At 40.8% G+C, this 24355-nt stretch overlaps 1 protein-coding gene across 8 annotated transcripts in view; it reads right to left on the minus strand.

Annotated features, from left to right (window-relative positions):
- CACNA1C (calcium voltage-gated channel subunit alpha1 C) overlaps window positions 1-24355 on the minus strand; it is a 440223-nt gene that overhangs the window by 120731 nt on the left and 295137 nt on the right. For all 8 annotated transcript variants that reach the window (XM_030480605.1, XM_030480603.1, XM_030480597.1 and 5 more), the window contains one exon: window positions 2530-2620. In XM_030480605.1, coding sequence (XP_030336465.1) covers window positions 2530-2620 — 91 coding nt within the window. The remainder of the gene's footprint in view (window positions 1-2529; window positions 2621-24355) is intronic.

Genomic DNA, 24355 nt, shown 5'->3' on the forward strand with positions numbered 1-24355 from the left:
TACAAAAGTAGGAAGCCTTGGCAAAATTTGTAAAAAAAATCTCACTCAGAATTTCAAATACAATGATGCAGCCATTCAGTTTCCTAGATGAAGGAGCCTATCCATCTCTTAGAGATGAAAAGCAATCTGAGTGAGGCCTTGAGGATTTTAACTGTCCTTGGTTAAGGGGTAAAAAACCCCTTCTCAATAACAAACTTCAATTCCCCTACTATACATCACCCATTTTCAAACTAAGTGGGAAGGTGCAAGGAAACTGTTTATTTCCCTGAATCTTACATGTCCTGCTCTGGCAAAACTTGGGGCGAAACCCTGTTTTAACATTTCCAACATGGGAAGAAGAAATGAAGCTCTATTTTCTTGTAATTCTCTTACATCTTCTTCCATGAAATATGTTGGATACAGCTATCCCTTCTCCTAATGCCAGGAGTATAGTGATCATGACGCCAGACCACAGCAGTGCTATTCTCCTGTGGGCACGTTGGGCTATTTTAAGTAAACTCCATTCTAAGTCATGATTATGTTTAAAGTTGTGTTTAACTTCAGCTCTCCTGGCCACATTCCAGCTAAGATAATTATGTTCGGCTTGCCAAAATTCCCCATGCAGTTTCAGTGCAAAAGAAGCTATCCTTCATACATCTCCTTATACACTCGTGTTCTTTGTTTTTAAACACCTGTCCCATTTTACCCTGAAGGTGGCTGAACTCTAATGCTGTGAAAACAATCCCTACATTTACAGTTCATAAAGTGCTTTAGGATCCTTTGGGACTAAGGACATTAAATGAATGCAAGCTGTAATATTAAAAATATATGAAACTTTACAGTAACATTTGCCATTGTTTTTGGCACTGTGTAGCAGCAGGGGACCCATTGTGTTGGGAACCATAACTGCAGAATAGAGATGGTTCTCCAGATTGGATCCAGCTGGAAGAAGTGGTCACATATCCAGCTGCTGCTTCCTGTAGTATGACAAGAGCATAAGCTCTTGTCTTGTGGTGCTAAAGGAAGGGCTACAACTGCCTGAGCACCATGAATAGGCCTAGCCTGATTCCTTCAGGAAGGAGTCTATAATCTAAACTAAAAGACTCAGCAGGTAGGCAACAGCAGGCAGGTGAAGGAAAGCTATCACAAATAATTTCTCCCAGGGTTTGTAAGTCACTGGCTGACACTTACAGGAAAGCAGATTGAATTTACAACATATTCCACATATCACATCTTCTAATGCAGATAAGATCTCCTCCTCTTCAGTTTGTAGAGGAGGGGGCCAAGGGTATGCGTGGGAGATACAATCAAGGTTTACAAAGTCATGAAAGTGATAGATAAGCTGAATGTGGAACTGTTGATCACCAAATCTCACAGTATTAGAAGGACAGGACGTCGACTAAAAGTAGTAGTAAATCAGCTTAAAACAAATATGAGAAAGTACTTGTCTACACAGCAGGTAGTGAACTTCTCGAACAGCCTTAACGGGTTCAGATAAATCCACGGATGACAGGTCCATAAACAACCACTAAAGGCAAAAAGTAGAGGTGTGCTCTCTAACATCTCTAATCTACTAAGCATAAATTTGGGAGCAAAGGGGACTGGAAAGCATGAAATGGTGAAGCTTGTGTATTTGTCCTCCTATCACTGTCAGGACCTGAACAGTCGGCCAGCTGGACCACAGGCTGACAAAATTACTTATATACCTATGGTGAGCATTTGACAAACACTGAAGGGCTCAAGGTATGCCTAAGGACAGCACAAAGCCTCAAAATACTCCAGCATGGTACAAGCTATAGCACCGATAGGCTTAGCCCATATTTCAAGGAAATTTGGATGGACTAATATATACCCCCCCAGCATAAAGTCCATTCTTGTTAAAGTCATGCAAAAGGAAAGGACTCCTCTTGCCTATTCTTGCTCTCTGTGATGCTAAAATGTATACCATATCATATGGTATTGCCAAAGTATTATCTTACACATTCTTCAGCATCTCCAGTAACTACAATGGTGCAATTTCAAGGAGGCATTGCTCCCTTCTATCTGATATATTTCTTTGTCACTACAGGGTTGCATTCAGCACTTGAAGGGTGCAATTCAGGCTGCAGGATGGGAGGTATCAGCCATGTATCTCCATTACAAGACAGTGTAAAGTGTAGAAGAATCATTAGAGAAATGTAAATAGACCAGTCATTTCCACACTTTGGCCTACATATACTGGGTTTGATCATATGTCACCAAAGAGGAGTTTTAAAAAAGAACAGTGTTATCCATCAGTTCTTCTTTTAGCTATTATGCAAAACCAGATCTGCTTATCCTGGGCATTCTGTGCTTTATTTATATCTATGTAAACCCAGAGTCTCTCCATTAGTGTCCAGAAGAAATCTACATTGCAATTAAGATAAGAACTAGGATCAACAGATCTTCTGCACCCCTTCCTTTCACCCACTGAGATTTTTTTCCTCTTAAAAAGGCTGACATTTGCCCTGGCTTTAACCCACCAAGCTCGATCCAACCCCTACACACATGTATCTGTGTATATGTACTCACGCTAGCCTAGCACCGCAGTTTTCGCCTTCAATATCTGCTCCAGGGACGTTGTCTGTGTTCACGGACTCAGTCTCACTGGTGGGCATGCTCACTGTAAGAGTCAAAGGGAAGAAAAAGAGAAGGTTGGCCATTAGAACCTGGCATATCTATTAATGAGTCACATGAGGGAAGGAACTAGCTTAATAAAAAGACCCTCAGCTGCAGCTCCTGAGGATTAAGCAATTTGCTAAGCAAGTCTAGCGTCTCCATGTACAGGCCAGGTTGGGTAGGTAGACTTCAGAAACATACACAAGTCATTCAAATGCTAAAGAAAAGAGAAGAAGCAGCTGCTCTCTTTCTTTCAGAGTCAGTTCCTGGAAATTCTATGAATAAGAACCATGGAAAACTAGAGTGCTTGGCAAAGCCAACAATCTTTGTTTGATTCAATGGAACACTTTAAAAAAATACCTCTTTACTTGCACCAGCCCAACCACCTCACTGCCCTCCCCAATCTTTTGTGCAATGATCAGAATACAAATAAATAGTACCAGATTGACATGTATTCAGTCAAATGTCTTCTGTTAGCCTGATAGCAAGTACCACATAAATAATACTGATGGTTCATATGTCGTATAGTAACCATTAATGTGTTTCAACATTACACGTAGAAACTGGACCTATAAGGCAAAGAGGGGAATTCAGATTCTCTGATCCATTCAAAGGAGCTAATGAATATGGACTATGATAGAGATTCTATACTGACACTCACCAACTAATATCTGGACACAACTTCCTAGGCTTTTATAGAAGTATCATGGAACAACCTTAGGCATCAACTTCTCTCATTTGGATTCAAGGACCTGTCATGTTTTCTATCTGTTATCAAACCTCACTATTTTAATTGCTCTACAGTTCACACATACACACAAAAATCACCGTTTCTAGTCCACTAGCTGCTCTCAGCTGCTATATGAGTTCTAATAACTCCTTAAATATATAATCATTCAACAGAAGTTAGGGCAATGGATAGGATCCAATATGTGTCCTCTTCGTTCCTCCCTCCTTTTCAAATACACAAAGCAAATGAAAAAATGATACTTAAAACTGAATGATGGAGGAGTTAAACAGATCTTTTAGATGCTTGGTAGAACTTCAGAGCATGAACTGTGTTAGCACTTGGATATCTAACAGATGAGACTTGAGAGCATGTACTACTAGCTGTAGGAGAGGCTTCTAATAGCCTGTAAGAATACTCAGAGCTAAGAACATATCTATTTCTGGGTCCCTCGCACAAAAGGAAGCAATGTAGGACAAATGGGTTCTGCATTTCAATTGGGCAGATGTTTAATGGGCCATGGGGCCAGGTCTTCTTTCAGAGGCTAGAAAGATATGAGTAGGTTCATCCAAAGAGGTCCTGGATTCCAGCTTTGAAAGCATGATGGCAGAAATGTCCCTCAAAGTGAACTATGTTTCCTTCATCCCATCTCAACAATTCACATGCCTACAACATATGTCTTAGGAAATCTAAAGTTCTTGTGTTGTGTTCTTTGGACTATATAAAATAATGGACTCTAGCACTCTTGACATAACTGAAATATTGTACTCTAATGGTGCCTGTTCCTTTACAAAGACTAGATGTTTTGATAATCTTGTCTATGTGGAAAGACAAATTAAGGAATCAACTGAATTCATATTTTGATGCACATGAAGCAGTCAAGTAAGCTGTAAGAAAAAACAACATTCATAATTAAAATTTTCAGTCCTGACTGAGGCCTTCAGGAAAAAAAAAAACCAAAACGCTGGTATTTCGCAAGTCATCTTTGAGGATGAGGTAAAGCACTTTCGAGACATATTTGAGCTTATTTGCAAATGGAAAACAATTTTGAAGACATTAGCAAGAGATTGATTTGCAGAGCAGCTTATTATCTTGAGTGCATGAAGAGGACACTGCACAAGCAATAGAAAAAGCAAGGCACGCGCATGCAGAAGTATACAAAGCTATATTATATGTCCATTTGTACAATATACAGACACACACATACACGGATATATGCAGTGTGGACACAGAGTGCAGTGGAACATTACCATGGGTTTCTGTGGAGTGACTAAACCAAGCAAACTTTCCTTTCTTCTTATCAGGCAAGCCAGCTGGAGTGCTTCCTTTCACAGACAAGATGGTCAGTGTCAAGTACCAGGAACAAGACATCAATAGAGAACATGCAGCCAGTGACAGGCAAAAGGAAAAAACAAGGAACTCAGCTTACACATGACATCCACTTCTGTCTGAAAACTTCATCATGTGAATTAAAAGTACAAATGAAAGCTGAAGATATACGGAAGTATGAAATATCATAGCAGACCATCAGAGGGCAACTATTCCTGGCTTTCTGCTCTTTTTGTATCTGGCTTCCGAGAATATGAAGCTGCTGAATTTAAGTTTATGGGTCAACTCCTTTTTCTAGTGATGTCAACAGCAAAACTCCTCTTGTCTGACTGTCTAACATGTTGAAGTTGATGAGACCAAGGCAATTGCAATGTGTCCCCAGGTTATTCTCTGATGCTTACAGTCAGAATCTGGACTAGCCTATTTTTTAATGAGGTTCATCTGCTTTCCTCCTAAACTGCTCCAATACATAGAAACTTTTCCAAAACTGTCAGAGCTGCTAACAGAAAGTTGTTGAGGTAACCACATTTCTCTGTATTTCCCCATCTCTAGAGATTAACAACCTTCATCAAGTACCCAGATGTACGCTGACTTGCTCAAACTGAGATACCCCTAGACTATGCCTCATAATTTCTCTTTGAGTTGAGATTTGGCATTCACCCTCTGATATCCTTCTGGCGCGTGGCTTTTGACAGCATTACTTAATGTTGATCCTCTGCCTCTTATGCGCAGACGTCCTTGGCCCACACAGATCAGAGGTGCATGCACAGAGATGTCTTAGAACGTACTTTGCACTTCCCTAATCTACTGCTGCTGAAAGCCAAATTTAAGTAAAGTGAGTGATGAAGGTGCTGTGGCACATGGGCTGAACAGAATGCTGTGGTTCTGGCTAGCTTGCTGGCACTAGCTCACAGGCATTTATTACACTGCACTGACAGAAAATATTAAGGACAATAAAGTATTAAGATGGTATCAAATATTAGAGGAATGATGGCCAGAACTTAAAGGTCAGGACAGACAGGAGATTAGGACTGTATTCCCCAATGCCTCAGCAGGACAAACACTTACTTTACCTGGCACCTCGCACCACCTTCAATATCAGGTCGTGCAGATGCTGTGAGGTTCATTGAGGTCAGTTGACATCTGAAAATAGAAGATGCTGCAGAAGAGTTGCGTACAAACTGGGGCTGGATATGAGAGGAAGTAGACCAAATACTGCCCAGGTGGCTTTCTTATCTGACTCAGTTCTCAGAGACACAGACCTTGTGTCCACACTGGCTCCCGCCTAGAAACAAGGCAAGGCATTTTTTGCAGTCCGGGTAATTAATTACTGGAACCATGTACCAAGAATGCTGGTGGTAAATCCACCACAGGAATGTTTTAATCAGGAAGAGATGTTTTTTTCTAAATGGTGGGCTCTACTCCAGACCAGAGTTATGTTTAGGACCATGTTATACAGAGCAAGCCATCTCAATGGCCACTTCCTTCCGGTAATTTTGGGAGTTGAGACAAAGGCAAGAAAGAGGCAAATGCATATTTCCTCCCACCTGGGTACAAAGAGACTTAGCAGTGGAAATCCTGGTGCCTTGCATCCTGTGCCATGTGCATTCACTGACTTATGCACTCTTAGAGGAGTGGTTCCCTGTTAACTTCAAAAAATCGATTGCTTGTAACCCAATCGGAGATCCCCAGGGGGCTTGGTTCTGCCAGATGTAGAGGAACCCCACCTCACTGCTTCCTGGCCTTCAAGCAGACCATTAAATCTTCCATCTCCACATACTTTGCATTGAAGGTGCTTCAGTGTCCAAACTGCAGCATGGACAAGGCAGTGATCAATCTCTGCGCATACTATCCAACTGCCCACTGATGTATATACGTGTATATAGGCAACTTATTGACAGTAAGGAACAACTCTGTCCACACACCTGTCCATCCTAAGTGACATCAGGTTGTTAAAGAGGTAAGAAGGCATTTCCATCAGGCAGTTTGCCTTTGTATAACTACACCAGGAGCAGCAGTCCAGCTAACAATGCACCAAGCACACAGAGTGGGCAGTTGCTTCAATCAAACCAGTCCAGTGAACCGTAACAACTTCACATATTTCACAGAATCATAGAATGGTTTGGGGTGGAAGGGACCTTTTAAGATCATCTAGTCCACCCCTCTGCCATAGGCAGGGACACCTTCCACTAGACCAGGTTGCTCAAAGTCCCCTCCAATCTGGCCTTGAACACTGCCAGGGATGGGGTAACCTGTGTACCTGTTCCTGGCCAAAATCACAATGGCTTTACTTAAACAGGAATCTCATTTTTTGGATTTAGCACCATATCCATGATTCACTCTGGTAGATTAAATCTCCCATTAGTTACATATCCTCTAGGTAGTGTAGTATAGCATTTTTTTAAAGGCATGCAAGTTATCTCACGATTTCAATAGTGTGCAAACCATAAGGACCAGAAGGTTATATACTCTCTCTACAGTTGCTTCTGAAGCCTTTACACTTATTACATCTTGCCAGTGTGGCTCATCTCTGAATATAGACTTTCTATCCTGGACTACCTAAACTCAAATTTCACATTACTTACACAGCATTCCTGCAGCAGCTAAAGCAACAACAAAAGCTATGTAGCAGCTTCCTTGAAAATAAATCTGAAAAATGCTTCATGTTATGTCAATTCTAGCTCTTAGGCCCAACAGACAGAAATAAGGACAAAGAGTCTGCAGTGTGTGACTGGCTAGACAGATAGATGTGCAAGACCCTTTGAGAGCCTCTGTTCCATGTCACTGGCATCAAGCATTGATACCAGCCCTACTCTTGCACTAACATACCTCCCTCCTCTACTGAAACGCCCCATGGACATGCAATGAATTATTAGATGGCAGGTTGCCAAAAGACAGCCAGCCACTGAAACAGAAAGCTGGCAGAAGCAAATACCCTTCTGTGTAGCCCTGAAATAATTCTTCCTTCACACACTTGGAGAGTAATATTTGCTCCCAGTTCAGAAATATCATTACTACTGTTGCATCTTGCATTTATGACACTTCTGTCATCTCGGCAGTGGAAATAATTCTAATATTCAGATTTATCTCTGTGGATTATATAACCTTGCCACAATTGTTGCTGAATCTCACTTTAATACTGTGACAACTTAAGATCCAGAGATCGTGCCTGGGCAACGGGTGCCCAGTCCCACAAACATAGACAAAGCACAAACTTTTCACAGATTTTAATGGGACACATAACTACATGACTTTGCAGATCTGGCCATCAGTTTTAGAACTGGGTATGTCAGAAGCTATTCACGTTGCCTGACTTCATGTCTCTGATTTCGCTGAGTTAGGCTACAGAGGCAGATAGTTTCCTGTCACAGAGTTTGAGTGCTATACTGATGTCTCCCTCAATGGTATGGACAGGATGTGCATTTACCTTATGCTGTTGGGTTAGGTACCTGGCTTGAAACAGTGTGACTATCCAACAGTTCACTCATATTGAAAAAGACCTGTAGTGGGTTTTCAGACTAAGAAAAGCAACAATACACTTGATTGTGTTTTCTAATATGCCCACTGAGACTCCAATTTCTCCAACACTCCAATTTCTACTAGTATTGAATTGCTTTGCAAAACATGGGTATAAATCTGCCTTTTGCCCACGCTGGCATTTGAGATCAGAAGGACTTGAAATCACTCCATCACCATTTCACCTTATTGTGTCACCTTGGTCACACAACCAAGCCTTTCTATGTATCTGTTCCATTTCTCTAAAAGGGGGATTATAATTCTGCACTCATCTTGCAAATCTCTCGGAGATCTGCAGATGAAACATATTACAATAAGCGCTAAGTACTATAGTTATTACTGATGCTGAGGTCTCCCAAGCGGGACTCTGCAGACCTGTAAAGCAAATCTAAAGAGCAAAGAAGTCCTGTGAATTCTTCAGCTGGGATTTAAGATTTCTTTTTCCACAACAAGAATAAATTACAATATCCAGGCTGCTTCTTTTTAACAAAATGTGCATCGAGAGAATGACTTTGTCTCCAGTACAAATCCTGCTTCCCGTGGTGCCTCTCATGCCCATCATTTCATGAATGAGTCTATGGCAGCTGTCAGAATATTAATCAACTCTTTTTTTTTTTTTTTGGTGGAGAGCTCTCATTTTAATTAATACATGAATATTGCCTAGCTTTCCTCTTCTCATTGCTTGGTTTGGAAATGCTGCACTCATTTATTTTATTCATTAATTTAAATAAGATACAGCTTTCATTCTGCTACATGCATACAGTGTCTTGGGAACAATCAGTGAGTGTGTTCATAAACGCAAGCAGTGTGCAGAACGTAAACTGTGCAGAGGTAAATAATTAGTTTTCTCTAGATGTCCTGATTTTGTCAGGAAAATATACTAGATACAACTGGGGGACTTTGGCATTTTCTGTTTTGAAAAAGGAGTTCTGGAATAGGAAAGCTTCTACAGGAGAAGAGGAAAGGGAACTTGAACTATATGTAGGATCTGGTGGTTACATACCTATTCATACAGAATACATCATTGAATCTAGCACAGTAAAAAAATACCAGAAAAATTGGGAAAATACTTGGAAAATGTTTACCAAGGGCTCAGAGACCAATGCTCATATATGGACAGTGTATATACAGACAATATTATACACACAATATTACATTAAATACATGTAATAAATACAGTTTGTGTAACCTAATTTTGTGTTATGTACAAATGACTGCAATTGCAAGGAGAAAGAGCTTGATCACTCAAGGTCAGCCACAGAATCTAAGACAGTAATAAAGAGCCATACAGCGATTGCCAGTTTTATCCACTTCAGTCAAACAGAAAAAGGCTTTTGATAAAAAGATCTTTATACCAGTGAACCAGCAGCAAAGGTGCTGCAGCTAGTATGTAGTAACAACACCTGTCATTACAGTAAAACCAGACTGGGCTTTGGATTGTATCAGAGAAGACTGATGCAGTTTAGCACTGTTTTACTGCACGGAGTAAAACTCACTTCTTTTACAGAAAGTAGGAATGTTGCCAATATTGGGATGGGGTACTGTATCTTCAAACATTTCACTCAAATAAATTATATATTTTACAACACAAATTGCAATGTATATCTTTTTATATAAAGACTAATTTTTACATGTCCTTCTCCCCTTCCAGAATGTCACCATATGCACATATACACCCTACGATGGCGAGGGGATATAACCATAGGCTAAGTAAATGTATACCATACCCAAAGAGGAATAAAGAACAATATGTATCAAATGTGCAGGCATGTGATTAACGGATCTGTCATTACCATATGCAGATTACTTCACACCTATGAATACATTATCTTGCTACTAATTAATCTTCCTGGGACTTTTTTTAGTATAACAAACTCCTCAGCTACTTTATACAGCTGCCATTTTTCTTCTTTTTATAGCGATATTGACAGTAATATGCCTCATTCCACAAATACCCGTTCATTTCAGTCCCTGAGTGGAAAGCACATTGCACAGAGGACCATGTAAAGGGCACAGTCAAACTCCTGGCCTGCCAAAAGACAGCCTTTGCAAGCCCCAAACATCTTCTAGTCTGTGTTTGAAAGGAAGAACTTCAAATCCTTTTCGCATTTCCCTGCCTGAAGGGCAAAGGTATTCTTTGCATAACCTGTGGTATCCCAAATGTGTCGTAAGCACAGAATGCAGGACTCGCCCAAAAGCAGCCTTTACAGAAAGGAGTCAAAGTCTCTGCTAAAAAGAGCAAGAAAAGCAGTCTCCCTGGATAACTGGTTGTACTGCTGAGCAAACATCTAAGTCTGCAACAGGAGTCCAGTCACTGCAGAGTATCTGACTGCAAGTGCAATGGAAGTAACTCTCTTAATCCCTATGGCTGAAGGAGGACAGATGGGTTGAGTCACAGGGTGACAGAACTGCTACCAGAACAGATGAAAAGATGTCTCTCTCCTGAATCTGGATCCTCCTATGACATCCTAAACTGGTTTTCTTGTCTGATAAATGACTTGTATTGTTTGCATTGTAAGGAGCAAAAACTAATGTGCTAAAGTGCAAGGCATTTACTTGCCAGGACATGGTTTATGGCGTAAGTTTCTCGTGTCAGTCTAATAGCTTTTAGCAACCCCTCTGGTTCCCCACAGGATTTGAAGCAATTCATTAAAAAAAAAAAAAAAAAAAAAAAAGGAAAAGCAAAACGATTGAAACAATTGAGGATCTATGACTTTTTCAGCAGTATTTTGTAATGGTGAACAAATCACAGCAGTTCATTCTGAATGGTTCTGAGAGATTTCTGTCTCACTCTTTATGATTTTTAGTGGAGTAAGGTAGGACAAGCAGCAGTGCTATCAAATCCATATGAATCTACCCTGCAAAATGATACATGGACACAACAAGCAGAAGCATCTCGCTTGAAAATCAGAAGGATTCTATTAGTGCAGGCTGGTCTGGCAGGCACCTTAGAAATGAGGACATGAGAGCTGAAAACACTGTAGATAATGTGTTGGGAAGTGATACGAATGTTGATCATCATGAACAATTACTAGCCACAAAGAAAGTGCCCTGAAGACAGCAAAATGAATAACTAAAAGAAAAAATCCCTCCTGCTTTAATTGTCTTTGTCCCTTTAATAGTCATGGCACTATTCATATTTTGATCACCAAAAATGAGCAACACACCAGTGCTGTTATTAATGAAAATAACCAGCACAGAAGTTCCAAGCACAAATGTGGTATTAAAACAGACCATGTGTTTCTTTCCTGAAATTCCTGTGCATGGAGGAATTTCTACATCTGCCCACCTATACAAATATACACCTGGGTGGTGAACCAGTAACTTTGATGAGGATCTTTGCTTCAGCAAAAGCGTCTTTGTTCTTTGAGTTCATAGCCCTGTGAATCCATCTTCCCTGCAGAGTCCAGGAGAAGCAAAAAAAAATTACAGAAGCTAGTTCCAACTTGGTCTGCTTAGGTTGTCAGAAACTCTCCAGGGAGTGCTGCTCACCACCTAGATTGCAAAGCTTCAAAGTGACTGAGATGCAGCTGTTTTATGACATTCCTGCCTGTTGCAAGCCATTTCAAGGTGGGTGATGCCTGAAAACTCAGCAAGTGGCCTACAGTTTGTGAGCTAGAGCACATAAGAGGATATGTCAGGACAGCAGGGACTGTTTGGATGGTGCAGTGGGTGGGGAGTCGTACTCTGGTAGCTTGCAATGGACATCTTTCCCAGAAGGAGCTCACACAACCCTGTGGCCAGGGAACTTAGGCAGGAATTGTGCCATTCAGAATGTACATCTCTCTGAGGACTATATCTGGTATAGAAAAAGGAAACTATTCTCCTGGAGCCTGGCCCTTGTTGGCCGAACATCAGAAAAAAAGGAAAAGTGAATGTGAAGGAGAAATTGGACTGTATTATTTCACAGGACAGGCAGGGCAACTGGGCAGAGGCTGGGCCACAAGTGAAGAGATTGTGGGAAAGGACAAGTGACTGAATACTTTCATCTGAAAAACCAATCTGCAAGCTGGAAGAGTGGTGTGTGTTTCCTGCATCTGGGAAGACTTAATTCAGGAGTGACTTGCTTAAAATATTTAAGAATTAATATTATGAAGAAGAGAGAGCAGCAAAGCCCTGTCCATCTGAGCAGTCCCATCACACAGGCAATGCCTGATAGACATCAGTTCTCTCCAAATGCAGACATTTTCTAATAGCAGTATTCATTTTGGATGTGTGAGAAGGCTTCTGGATGATGCCTGCCTTGATGGTAATTCTGGATTGTTTAATCAAGCAATTCAGTTCACTCATTAACAGGTACAGCAATTCACATATCAGATCTGGGTCATTCTGGAGCCAGGGCTGTGTGAAAGCACTGGATCCCTGTAGTTGTATTCATGGATCACACTGAACAGATTCTGTTCAGCTTCATGAGCTGAAATGGATATCACCTCTCCTATTCTGAAATGTGCATAAAATTCTGTTTTTAAAACCTAGTCTGCTATATTTCTTCTGTGCCTAGTAAATAAAATGCTTGTGATTTTGCGTGCTGCTCCTGCATGTGGTGTTCTTTCAGACACTTTTGCTAACATAATGACTAGTCTGATACTAGACACTATTATCACAATATCATATGAGTCAGAAGCATGAGACATGCTAGCTGGGCAGGCTGTGTGTTACTGTGCAGAAAAGCGAAGAATTGAAGTTAGAAGAGTTTTGCCCTTAAAGTCAGCTTGTCAAACCTGTAATTAAAGCTTTTATACCTCTCGAGTAAGGCATTGAGAATAGGCCAATTATGCTGAGCCAAAGAAATAAGCATTTTATAGTGACCTTGAAATAATAGATTCCTAGTTTGCAAATACTTGTAGCATGCGCATGCAGGAGACTGAGGGACTGATAACAACAGCTTGAGCTAAGCTTAGTGTGGGCAGGTGTTATGCAAGCTTCGCTCACACAGCTGTGCTAAAACAAGTAATTCGTGACCTGGCATAGCCCTGTTATTCTGCTCGTGGTTCTTCAAACAGCTAAATAATACACTTACATTTTGATCTGCACATCTGTGAGGATCCACGCAGCTCTGCCACTGCATCCTTGTTCTGATGCTTAACCCTTCTGCTACTTCAGCCTATGGATTTTAATATAGCTGGTAACATTCTCATCCTAACCTCCGGTGACCCCTGTGTTACCTATCCTTGGGCCCAATACAAGACCTCTATAGTTAGCTCTTAGAGGGACACATCTGATTGCAGTCCTTCCTCAAGTGGACAAGGAGAAGCGAGATGCATCATGCTGTCATTTGTGAACTCTGTAAATGGAAATGAGGATGTGAGCAGCACCACAAACACCCATGGGCCCTAAAGCTGAATTTGAATTTAAGCCTCAAGATCTGAAAGGCCAATTCTCTTATCTGTTGGCTTATCTCTACAATCCTGGTAACTGAAGAGCTGCTGTAATCAGCAGGCAGACTCAGTGCCACAGCTATTTTCAGTTCAGTTCCCCAGTTGGAAAGATTTTACTTCCCCCGCCATCTCTCCAGGCTTGATGTTGTTTATGAGATAACTGGGATGGAGAGACCTGCTTTTTTTCCCAGGAGCAAATACGATGAGAGATTTTTATCTTGTTAGCAGTCTGTGCTGGACTGCAAGCTTCCCAGGCTTCCCACTAAAGTGCTGAAAAGGGCTGGGTGCCATTCACAACTGTTGGTTCTTCTCAGCTACGCCATCACTGGCTATCAGTTTGGTAATATAAATACTAGTTCAGCTGTGTAATATCACTCAGACTCCTTGTCACCGAGCTCTGCCACAGGAATATCACAGACCTCCTGTTAGCTACAGGCTCATTGCACTGCTCCACTGCATTACCTTCACAACAGCATGGTCGGCTTTCTAACCCCACTTGTATTTAAAACAGAATAATATTGTCTTTGCTGCTTTGTGTACTTGCTTGTGAATCAGTCTAAGAAAGTGATGGATTACTCAGGCTACCTTGCAGTCAGGTTCAGTGAAAGTGGAAGATATGACAGTTTCATTGGGAGAGCTTTGCTAATGCTACTCCTGCCTCCCTCAGCCTGTACTGGTCTCTTAGAGGCTTTTCAGTTTCACCCCTTCCCACACAGAGCTCTTGGTCTGGGCCAAGGAATACAAGGTCTGAGCCTCAGTATTTATCTTCCTGCTCATGAATCTTCAAGTTATAATATAAAACACATAAGGGAAGAAAAAGAAATAGGTAGATAGGTCATGATGAATACACACTTTGAGGGGGAAAAAAGCTCGCATCAGAACCATTTCTGTTGCAGTTGGCCCTATTGCATTCTTCTATCTACCAAGAACACTTTTAAGACAGTCAGCTTACAAGATGCATATTGAAGGTTCTAGCTGTACTAAACTTTTCCTACATGTCTTTGGAGTAACCACACTCAGTTGCTTCTTCTGATGCACTGGATGGCATTTTTGACATCCCACCTGGGATATGCCCTTCCAACAATCACACCCCAAGAGTGCTATAATTGATCTGTTAGTCCACAATGAAGGTCTTAGTACCAGGAAGTGTCTAAATTGGCATTAGATGAATATGTTTAGGCAGCTGAACCCATCTATACTAGCTTTGGTTTCCTGTAAAAAGGAAGTGCATACATATACTTTATATTTGTGTATATACAGTGCCAGACACACTGTGGCTTTGATCTTGGCTGGCATTACTGTAATAACGAGTAATTCTCACCCTCAACAGTTATTTCTAACTCCAAACACATGCTCCATGTCCCTCAGTTACTATTACTGAATACCACAGCCACTCGCCTGACAGTTCTGTACGCCAGATTAAAAAATCCTCAGAGCTGCCATCAGTCCAGCTCACCAATGCTTTCTTCTCAATGAAGAGGCTTTAAAGTCTACATATGCAATGATAACTGGTTTTCAAATATTGATCACAGGTCATTCTCACTGACTTCACTGGAACTGCTGAACACTCCACAGTTTTTAAAACCACTTTAAGTGCCCTTTTAAAGATTTATGAGCACACTCTTGGCACCTACTTAAAAAAAAAAATAGTGGCCTTGCTGTTTATCCTGGGAGTTTGTGGCATTTCTTCCTAAATTTTTCTGTGGAGATTCTGGTACCAAATGCTTTCTATGCCTCTCTAACCATGGAAAATAAAGCATGTTCAATCTGTCAGAAGGTATGGCAATGGCAGTTTTCTCACAGACTGTTCCCTCTAATGTCGTTCCTTGAGAAGCAGAATCACAGTGTCAGTTGATAAATCTTGACAGCTTCAAGAAATACATCCCAGCAGGGCAGATGGAGATTAATTTATTTGTGCAAAGGTGTCTTCCCTGCTATGTAAACAATGGATTCCCTCTAAAGCCTTACCTGCAAAGGTATCTCTCTCTAACATATTAGCAGAGGATTTCTACATCAACATAACTCTCTCTTCCAGCAGGCAATACAGAAGTGTTATCTCACCAGACCGTCTTTGCTAGGGAAATAGCTTTTATAGTAGATAAACTTAATGCCTTATCAACATTAATGTCAGCCTCTGTATGCTGTATCTGGTCACACATCACTGCTCTAGCAGTTCTCAGTGTAATGTTTGCGCTCCACGTTACAAGAGTCAGGGAAGGGAGAAGCTGGAAAAAACTGTAAGCTGAACAACACAAGCCAGATCCTCAGCTGCAAGAGAGCAAGAGCGTGTGTAGATCATCACAAAACTTTTCAGTCATAGAGAATCTTATAGGAAGAGGCTTTTTCCCCAGATGTGAACTACAGCAGCCTGGGAACTTATCTAACTTATGCAGCTTTTGATGTCCATGAGGGAGCATGAACTAAAATTGAGCCTGAAGGCAGAAATCAGCACAGTTTTGGAGTTTGCTCTCCATGCTGCCCTCCCTTCCTCTATGCACAAGTAGCAGCAGTGGCACAGAGATTTGGTATATGCTCATTGCAGTGACCCTTTCAGGGTCAGTTAATTATCTCAGAGCTGCCACTGTTCACCAACACTCACTCAAGAAGCTGGCGGCTGGAGCCAGACACATGCCTGAATTTGGCCCACCTTCCCCAAAGTGTAGAGTTACTCTGCTCTACTTTCTAGAAATGCTTTTCCACTTCATCAAACAATATCAAGCCCTCTGATGTTATGTTATGTTAGAACAGATTACTGTAGACCTATATATTGTAACATTGGTCTCAGCTTTGTCCTGAGGCTTCCTGAATACCAGCAGCTTTTTCTTCTTTAGCTCTTCATTCAGATAAAGGAAACAATTTGTTTTCTCCATACTGTGCTTTGACATTAAACACAGCCTTGAGCTAAACTGCTTCTACACCTCCTTTAGTCAGATGGGGTTTACCTACCATCAGCAGTAACTATCAGCAGAGAAGGAAGGGGAAGGATTTCAACTGGTTGCTTGCTTTTTGTTTTATGATCAAAGCTCCTTTTCATCCAGAAAGAGAGAAAATGGGAAGTTATGAAATCCATAGAACAATGAAGTTAAATGCTGCTTTTTTATAAAAGCTAGTTGTTAAATTATGTTTCTAATAAAATCAAACCTGTGGATTAACGTACAGAGTGAACCATCCATACATTCTGGGGAACAAGAAAATTGTATCTATTAAAGTGATTGAGATGATTATGGTGAATTCCCAATGAAGGAAAATAGTTCAAAACTACCCGGATCAAACCTGTAAATGCCTTACATGATACAATCCAGGGTCAAAATTTTCATCTAGAGGGCAGAGAACGGTATGAGAGACTCTGCCACTGAGGGAGTAGGTGACCTTCAGTAAATCATTTAACTTTCCTGTGCCTTTTTCTTTAGATTAGACAAAAGAGCCCAGAACAACATTACTCCCCTTTCCAAACATTAACCTGCACACATATTTTAAAGAACCAATGTTGCATATGAAGCACTTCTAAGCATAACTTAAACCCCAAAGTTTTTAATTTCACTTTGTTGAGAGAATTTATTTTTTGTTATTTCCTCTTTTCTCTTCTTGGAAATGAGGAGAAAGACAAACAATCAAGGACAAGGCCTTATTGCTTCCTTGCTTTTTCACTCACAAAAAAAGAAGAAAGTAACATGTGAAGAGAGTCAGGAAGGACGTCTACTCTCAGTTTTGGTCTGATTCCAATAGGAAAAAGCCAAATGTTGGCATCAGTTTTGTTGACACTGATGGAACATAGGACAAAAATGGAAGCAGAAAGTTAAACAATGAAAATGACACTTATATGGCAGCTTTACTTGAATATCACTGATATTACTTGAATATCATTGCCCTAGATACTCTGCTGCTGAAGCTACCTACAGCGTCACTATCAAGCCTCACAAATGCCTTCTCATTTGTTTTCAATCTATGTTGTTTTTCCTTTTCAGGATATAAAAGTTTATCTGGGTCTGATCCCACGTTTCCTTAAGTACAGTTATGGAAGCCAAATGCTTGTAATGACTGTGGGTCAAATTGATGCCAGATACAACTGCATTTCAGCCAGTGGAATTAAGCACTGGGCAAACAGCACTATCTGGACTACTCAGTACTGTAAGTGACTTCGGATCCCAAATATCTCATGCTCTCCATTTGGTGGATGACTTTTACACAATATTGAAGTCATGTGTGAGCAGAGAAGCCTCTGGCGCATCAAGACCTCACACTGGGCAACATTTTCAAGTGCTGACACTGGCATGTTTTGTTACTGACCTCAGATGAAACAGATTGGGGCCCAAGTCCTTACCCAGGCAAAATCCCCAGCAACTTCAGTAGGATTTTTGCCTAAGGACTGCAGAAGTAATTCAGCCCAATGAGAGAAATAATTTCCCAGAAGCTTTTTCTAGGCAGTATGCTAATTATAGACTCAAGCTTGACATCTGTAGCACAAACCCATGCAGCATTTTGCAACCTGAGCTTCTCTGTGAAGAAGAGAACAATCACATGACAAAAAGCTGACTTATCATTTACAAAGGCCTTTTAGGAAGTATTCCTCAAACTATGGTATTGATATTAAAAGATGTGTATGAACTACTTCAAAAGATGGCAAGGTAGAAAAATGCCACTGGGACTGTTTTCCACAGAGCATGCATTGGGCACAGCACACAGCTGGGAGTTGCTGTTACTCCTGTCTGAGTAAACCATGTTTTTGGAACTCTGCTACAGAGTACATGGAGTTTTAATTCCCTAGAGGAAACTGGTGGTGCAGAGAACACCAAAAAGCACTTCTGTACTTCTTTTGTCCCTCTGCCTTCAGGTAAAAGAGAATAAATCTATCACTGCTACTAAACTCCTTGTGAAACAACTATCAAGTGCCCATGTGAAATGCCTACAGTTGTTGGCACTGCAGCAAATCTTTTCTTAGTTACCAGATGATTATTTTCCACATCAGTGGACAATGATAAAAGTAGATGACATTGGGCTTTCTTTATCTTTAGATGAGGTTTTGACAGATAATAAATAATTTTACAACACTGACTTTTATTTCCTCGTATTTACACATGGAAAACAAAATGCAAACAGGTCGTATGGTAGCATTCTCAAATCACCAACTGGTATTGGAGGAAATAAACTGATAAAGGTTTCATTTTTCAGCCTGTGCCTTTTACAGCTTTTGCTTAGATGATCTTAAATCCCATGCAAGTGCCCTATGGTTTTGGGGTTTTTTGTCGTTTTGTTTTGTTGTTTTTTTTTTTTTAAATTGCTTTTTGACAACAGGCAAAAATGCTCTAAAATACCAAGCTGTACGTGTCTGTCAAGGGGTGACTGCCCATGTACTTCAATGTGTATGTGAAATACCTTGGGACAAGTTCTGAGGATGAAACTAGAATAAATCTGGGTGAACTGACTTGCTGTTAACAAGTTCAAGTGTGTTTCAAGTGTGTTCTGTATTAGAGGAGACAAAATTAATTCGGTACACCATCTTTTTGCTCATAGAGTAAGCAGACCTGAGTTTTAAGGCAGCGACAGTCAAGACTGAATTTAAAATAGACATCTCGCAAATATACTCTCGTTTTCCCCCCCTCTGTGTTATTTCCCTAGCTGTGCCCTTTCCGTTGAATTTCATCATAGAAAATGGACCAAGAGATTTTTTAGGCCACCCTGAAATTTTAGCCTTTAACCAAGTCTTTGAAAATCCTGTTATGTGCTTTCTACCTGAGACATTATCCCACAGCACCATGCTATGTTGTCAGGCTAAAAGTAATAAGCTACTGCCTTGTCAGTACACTAAGCACTTGATTCGGAGGCCACAGAGCAAGCTGACATGTGGAATTTCTAAATGTAAAAATTGAACAAGTTGGTATTCTTTTATCTCGGTACCCTGATTAGATCTGTACACAAAACTCTCTCAAGCCAACAGCTTCAAACTGCTAACTTTCCCAAAGGGTTGCACAGGATTTAGTGACAGCTTTCATTAAACTAAATGGAAAGTATTTGGTACATAGCCTCTCTGGAATCAATGGAGTCTCCTTGTGGTATATAAGTTGCCTTTGCAGAAGGAAGTTGAGAGAAATTGGATAGCTAAATCCTAAAAAGCCTGAACTTTCAGAGAAAGATGGTCACGCTTTTTTCCCTGTTATGTAATAGAGTCAAACTACTACTGGAGCTCTTGGGAATAAAACCTTGTTTGGGTTGAAATTACTGAGGCTTCTATTTCTAGAGTTCTCAAATTCTTCTCTTCTCATGTTTGAACCACCAGCTCTCCTGTTCTCATGTCTGGCCTGGTGTTCAGAAGCACAAAGCATTTCCATGAAAATGTCAGTTTTTCTGAAAGTTCCAATGGTCCAAGAGGACCCAATTTCTTCCAAAACTTTTGCAGCTGAAAACTTACTCCCTGTCTCAGAATCATTTTCTGATGATTCTGAGACTCTCATTATCCTGTGATTTTTACTGCCTTGTCATAACTAGTGCTTTTCACAAGTAACTCTCCTTGTGGGAGTGAGACATAATCTGTGGTTCACCAAAAAGTTAGGTTGCAGTTGATTCCTTAGTGGCAGTGAACTCAGATGTTAACAAACATTTCCAGAGGTTACCAAGGCACTACAAGAATTGCTCTGAGAATGAGATTCAAGGCTATTTCTTTTTAAACAGCTTAAGTTTTTATGTATTTTAGAATCTGACTGTATTTCTGTACTTCTTGTCTTCAGCTGGGCACTTTCTCTATTGCCACTTTAACTGAGGCATAAATCTGCACATACAGCCAACTCCCTTCCCACACCTTTCATTTTTTAATGTACTATCTGAAGTATTGCCATTTGTTTTTGATAGACAACACATTGGCTTGTATTGCTTTTTCATGTGAAACTTGATTATCTACAGCCATCAGTCCCATCAGAATAGAGCCTGGAGTTTGATTAGACTTTAAATTTTTGTAAAGCTACCTGCAAATCAGCTCTTGAATTTACAGCACTATCTTCGATATGACTTAACTAGAAGAATGATTGTCTTGAATCATAGAATGTCTTTGTTATCAGATCCCAGCAGCTAAGCAGTGGGCTTTGCTACTCTTAGGGACTCTGTTAATTAATGTGGTCCTACTCACATTGCAGATGGCAGCACCAAAGAGAATGGAAATAGAAGGAAACAGAGGGAGGGCAAAAATCTGAGCAGTCAGAAACATCAAATTACTTCTTCCTGCCCATTCATAGCTTTTTCCTGGCTCTAGTGCAGTCAATGGGAGCTTTGCCAATTAATTTCAATAGGAGGAGAATCTGGGTTGGACTGAGGTTTCCTGCTTCTGCCCACTGCCACACAAATGCATTCCAGACCACTCTTAGGAAGAAAAAAAAGGGCAAATTCCCAGTTACTGTGGCAACAGGAGGGATGGTTCTCTTTCCTATCATGCAATCTTGAAATTCAGTAGCTGTTTTGTGCCATGACATGTGTTTCTCTCCTCTGTCAAATTAATGTTTTCTTCCCATGTGGAAGGCTCATCAGGTAAAGAGCATATAAGAAAACCATCAACACAAACAGTCCTCAGAAGCCTTTCCACATTTCCCACCTCACATCTGTCATAATGGCAAAATGATGTTTGCAAACAACAAGGAAAAACTGCCTTAAACATGTACTTCCCAAAACACAGATAATGAATTCAGCCCGCTCTGTGAACGCCCCTCAACATGTGAGAGATGACTGGTAATAAACTGCCTCAGAAGAATGCCAAGACCTCTGCTATGGAGAGCATCAGCTAAAAGCTGCACAGATTGACTGACTCTGGCTGCATTTATCTTCCTTTCTTACACTTTCCTCTACTAATGTCCTTGCTGTTGTAGTTCCTGGACTTGTTGACCATTTCATTAAGGGCTGTAAACACCAAATGAGACTTAGGGCAAAGTTTGACAGCTTCAGGAAAGCAGTGGCATATACAAAATGTGACTGATGAGGCCCTAAGGACTGGCACAGGCAGATTTTCAAACCGAACCAGGATGCAAGTAAATTTTGCTTCCCTTCCACTTTGTGTTCTCTGTTCTACAGGAGGCAATTCCCATGCTGACAGAGAGGCAACCCTCTCTACAGACTAAGATGGCAGTAAAACCTGCCTCTGCAGCTAAGGACAGAGAAGAGACCAGAGACATATGTTCTCTGTGTTTGGGATGATTCAGTTTAGGTATACTACCTGGGTCAGAGCCCAGATGGTGTAAACTGTTGAATCTCAGAGTTTACCTTAGCTGAGACTCTAGTTTAATAAGAATTTTTTAATTAAACTTCTAAACTTTTCTGACATTTTTTCTAAAAAACAAAGAAAACCGAAAGCTCCAAACAACCTCCAAGGGAAAACTGAGGAAGCAAAAACTGATGTGACTTCTTTAAAGTAATGGTGTGAGTTACTGTCAGAGTTCAGGCAGCAGTCCACATTTTCTGAGCATCAGTACACTATAACTGATGCAAAGGCAACCTCTGAAGTTTACTGAGCTAAACCAGCAACTTAAGGAGGTCTGAACTGCCCTATGCACTTCAGTGATTGTTTTCTAAAAGGCACAGTGCTGATACCTTAAATCTCAACATTATTTATTAATTAATCACTGAAAAAACTGTGTTGGACAGGGGTAGTAGCACTTCTGTGGAGTTCAGGAGGTATACTGGAGACAGGAGGTGGAAAGCTTTGAAGAGCATTTGACAGAAAAACACTCAAGATGCATACAAGGCAACTGAGCTCTTTCAGCAAAAGCTAAACAAGACAAGGAAGACATTGGAGCCTTGGCAATGCAAGCTCAGCACTGCTACTAGGTGAGATTCAAATGTCTTGGGGGCACTCATGCCAAAGGGATTCCTGAGGGAATTTACAACTGTGCCATCTGTCCCTTATACTTGGAGCTTATTTTGGAAGAGAATTAATACCATCTTTCTTCCTCAGTTTAACTCTACTGGTGATTGACTGCTGGCATGAGTGCCCAAACATTCAACACAGTAGATAACACACCAAAAAAACCCCAATCAAAACCAAACAAAACACCCTGTCACTTACGCATGGTACCTTTTCTGTGTTATTATCTCAACCTGAAGCCATTAAGAAAAGGAGCTCTACTTCTCGGTTTGATTTTGCTACACAGTGTTCATTCAATCCATTTTCTAGCAGATTTCTCAAGACCCAAGAGCAGTACAACTGCAATGTGACTCAGCTTCAGGAGAACTGGCAGGCCTTGGCAGAGCTGGTTAATAAACTAGTCTCCAGTACTCGACTGAGTTGAGATGGTTCTGCAGAAGGTATATTCATAGGCAGTAGGATAAGCAAGATGTGGAATCACATTGGTAGGTACAGTAAGTATACCAGGAATTTCCCACTCAACACACATGACAGATAAGCATATCAACCAATTAAGTGAGTATGACATCTTATTAGAGGATGTTTGCAAGCTATTTGGCTTTGCAAACACATTCCCACCTGTCGTGTGAGTAAAGATTGAAATTCAGGAATATCAAGAAATACAACAGAGTTTAAGCAATAAACTGCAATTGTGCAAAAGTACATACAACAGCCTACAGGAAAATATGAATGTGACTTACGAAATACAAAAGGGCAGCTCGTAAGCTCCACAACTGTGCTAAGTGAAAGCATGCATCCAAGTATTTTACTGGCTTCGGGGTGGAATAGGGAGTGTTGCTCTTTACCTTCTGTACCCAGTGGCTATGTGCTTCCTTACTAGAGGATGTCAGCACAGAGACCCTTTACTTCTATAGCTGGAAAAGCCTGTGGCGGGGAGACACTGGATAATACACCAAAGCTAGAAGTATTAATTTGGCATTCACAGATGCATGCCACAGGTGCCAAGAAGAATACTGCCTGCACTAGATGGAGCACATATGTCAGAAGAACAGGCAAAAAACTTCATGGAGTGACCTGTTTGCTTGGTCTCTGCTATTCTCTTGTGCAGAGACTTTTGTTCACATGCCTACTGTCCCCAGCACATGTTCAAAATCAGTGAACAGCCTTCCTTTGCATTCTGAGCAATTCCTCTCAACAGAGGTGTAATTCTACTGTTTAGCACTCTGCACTGCAAACATCTGTTCCCGAACCTGGTCTGTCATGTAATAAAAATGGATAATGTGACCCAAAGCCACAATGTCACAGAGAACATGTTGTGTGCGTGGGACTGGTCAACAGCCAGTGCCCTTAGACCTGACACTTGGAACCGATGGCATTGAAGACTCTCCATTAATAGTTTGGAAAAGAAATGGGTAACAAATTAGTTTACTAATAGTATGCAATTCTGTCATTAATAGCCAATTGTGAGAAACTCCAGACAACTTGTTGGATATAAGACGACTAATTTCTATAAACTGTGTCTTACAAAATTCACATTATTAAACCAGACAGGAAGAACTGAAAGCAAGTTGAAGACACGTTATGTCTCAGTTCTTAACACCACCACCTATAAAAGAAGCTTGTCAGCCCAAATGTGGACTGACCCCACCCCACAGCACGTGCAATGAATCTACACCTTGCACATTCCACAACTCTTTTACAAAAGCAGCATTATTTTTGTGTAAATTTAAAAAGAAAAACTTCAAATCTGCTAGTAAGCCAGGCAAGTTCTAATCACCCTACTTTACCACTATGGCCACATATTCCTTTAGCAGGCAAGTCTCTAAAGAGGAAATGTGATGAACTTGACCCAGTCCACTGAAGTCAAGGGAAAGTCTCCTGGTGACTTCATTGGAGTTGTGTGCAACTCAGTCGTTGGTCTCCCCACTCAGATGTCACATAAGTATACTA

The sequence above is a fragment of the Strigops habroptila genome, chromosome 3 (assembly GCF_004027225.2).
Source record: "Strigops habroptila isolate Jane chromosome 3, bStrHab1.2.pri, whole genome shotgun sequence".
NCBI lineage: Eukaryota > Metazoa > Chordata > Aves > Psittaciformes > Psittacidae > Strigops > Strigops habroptila.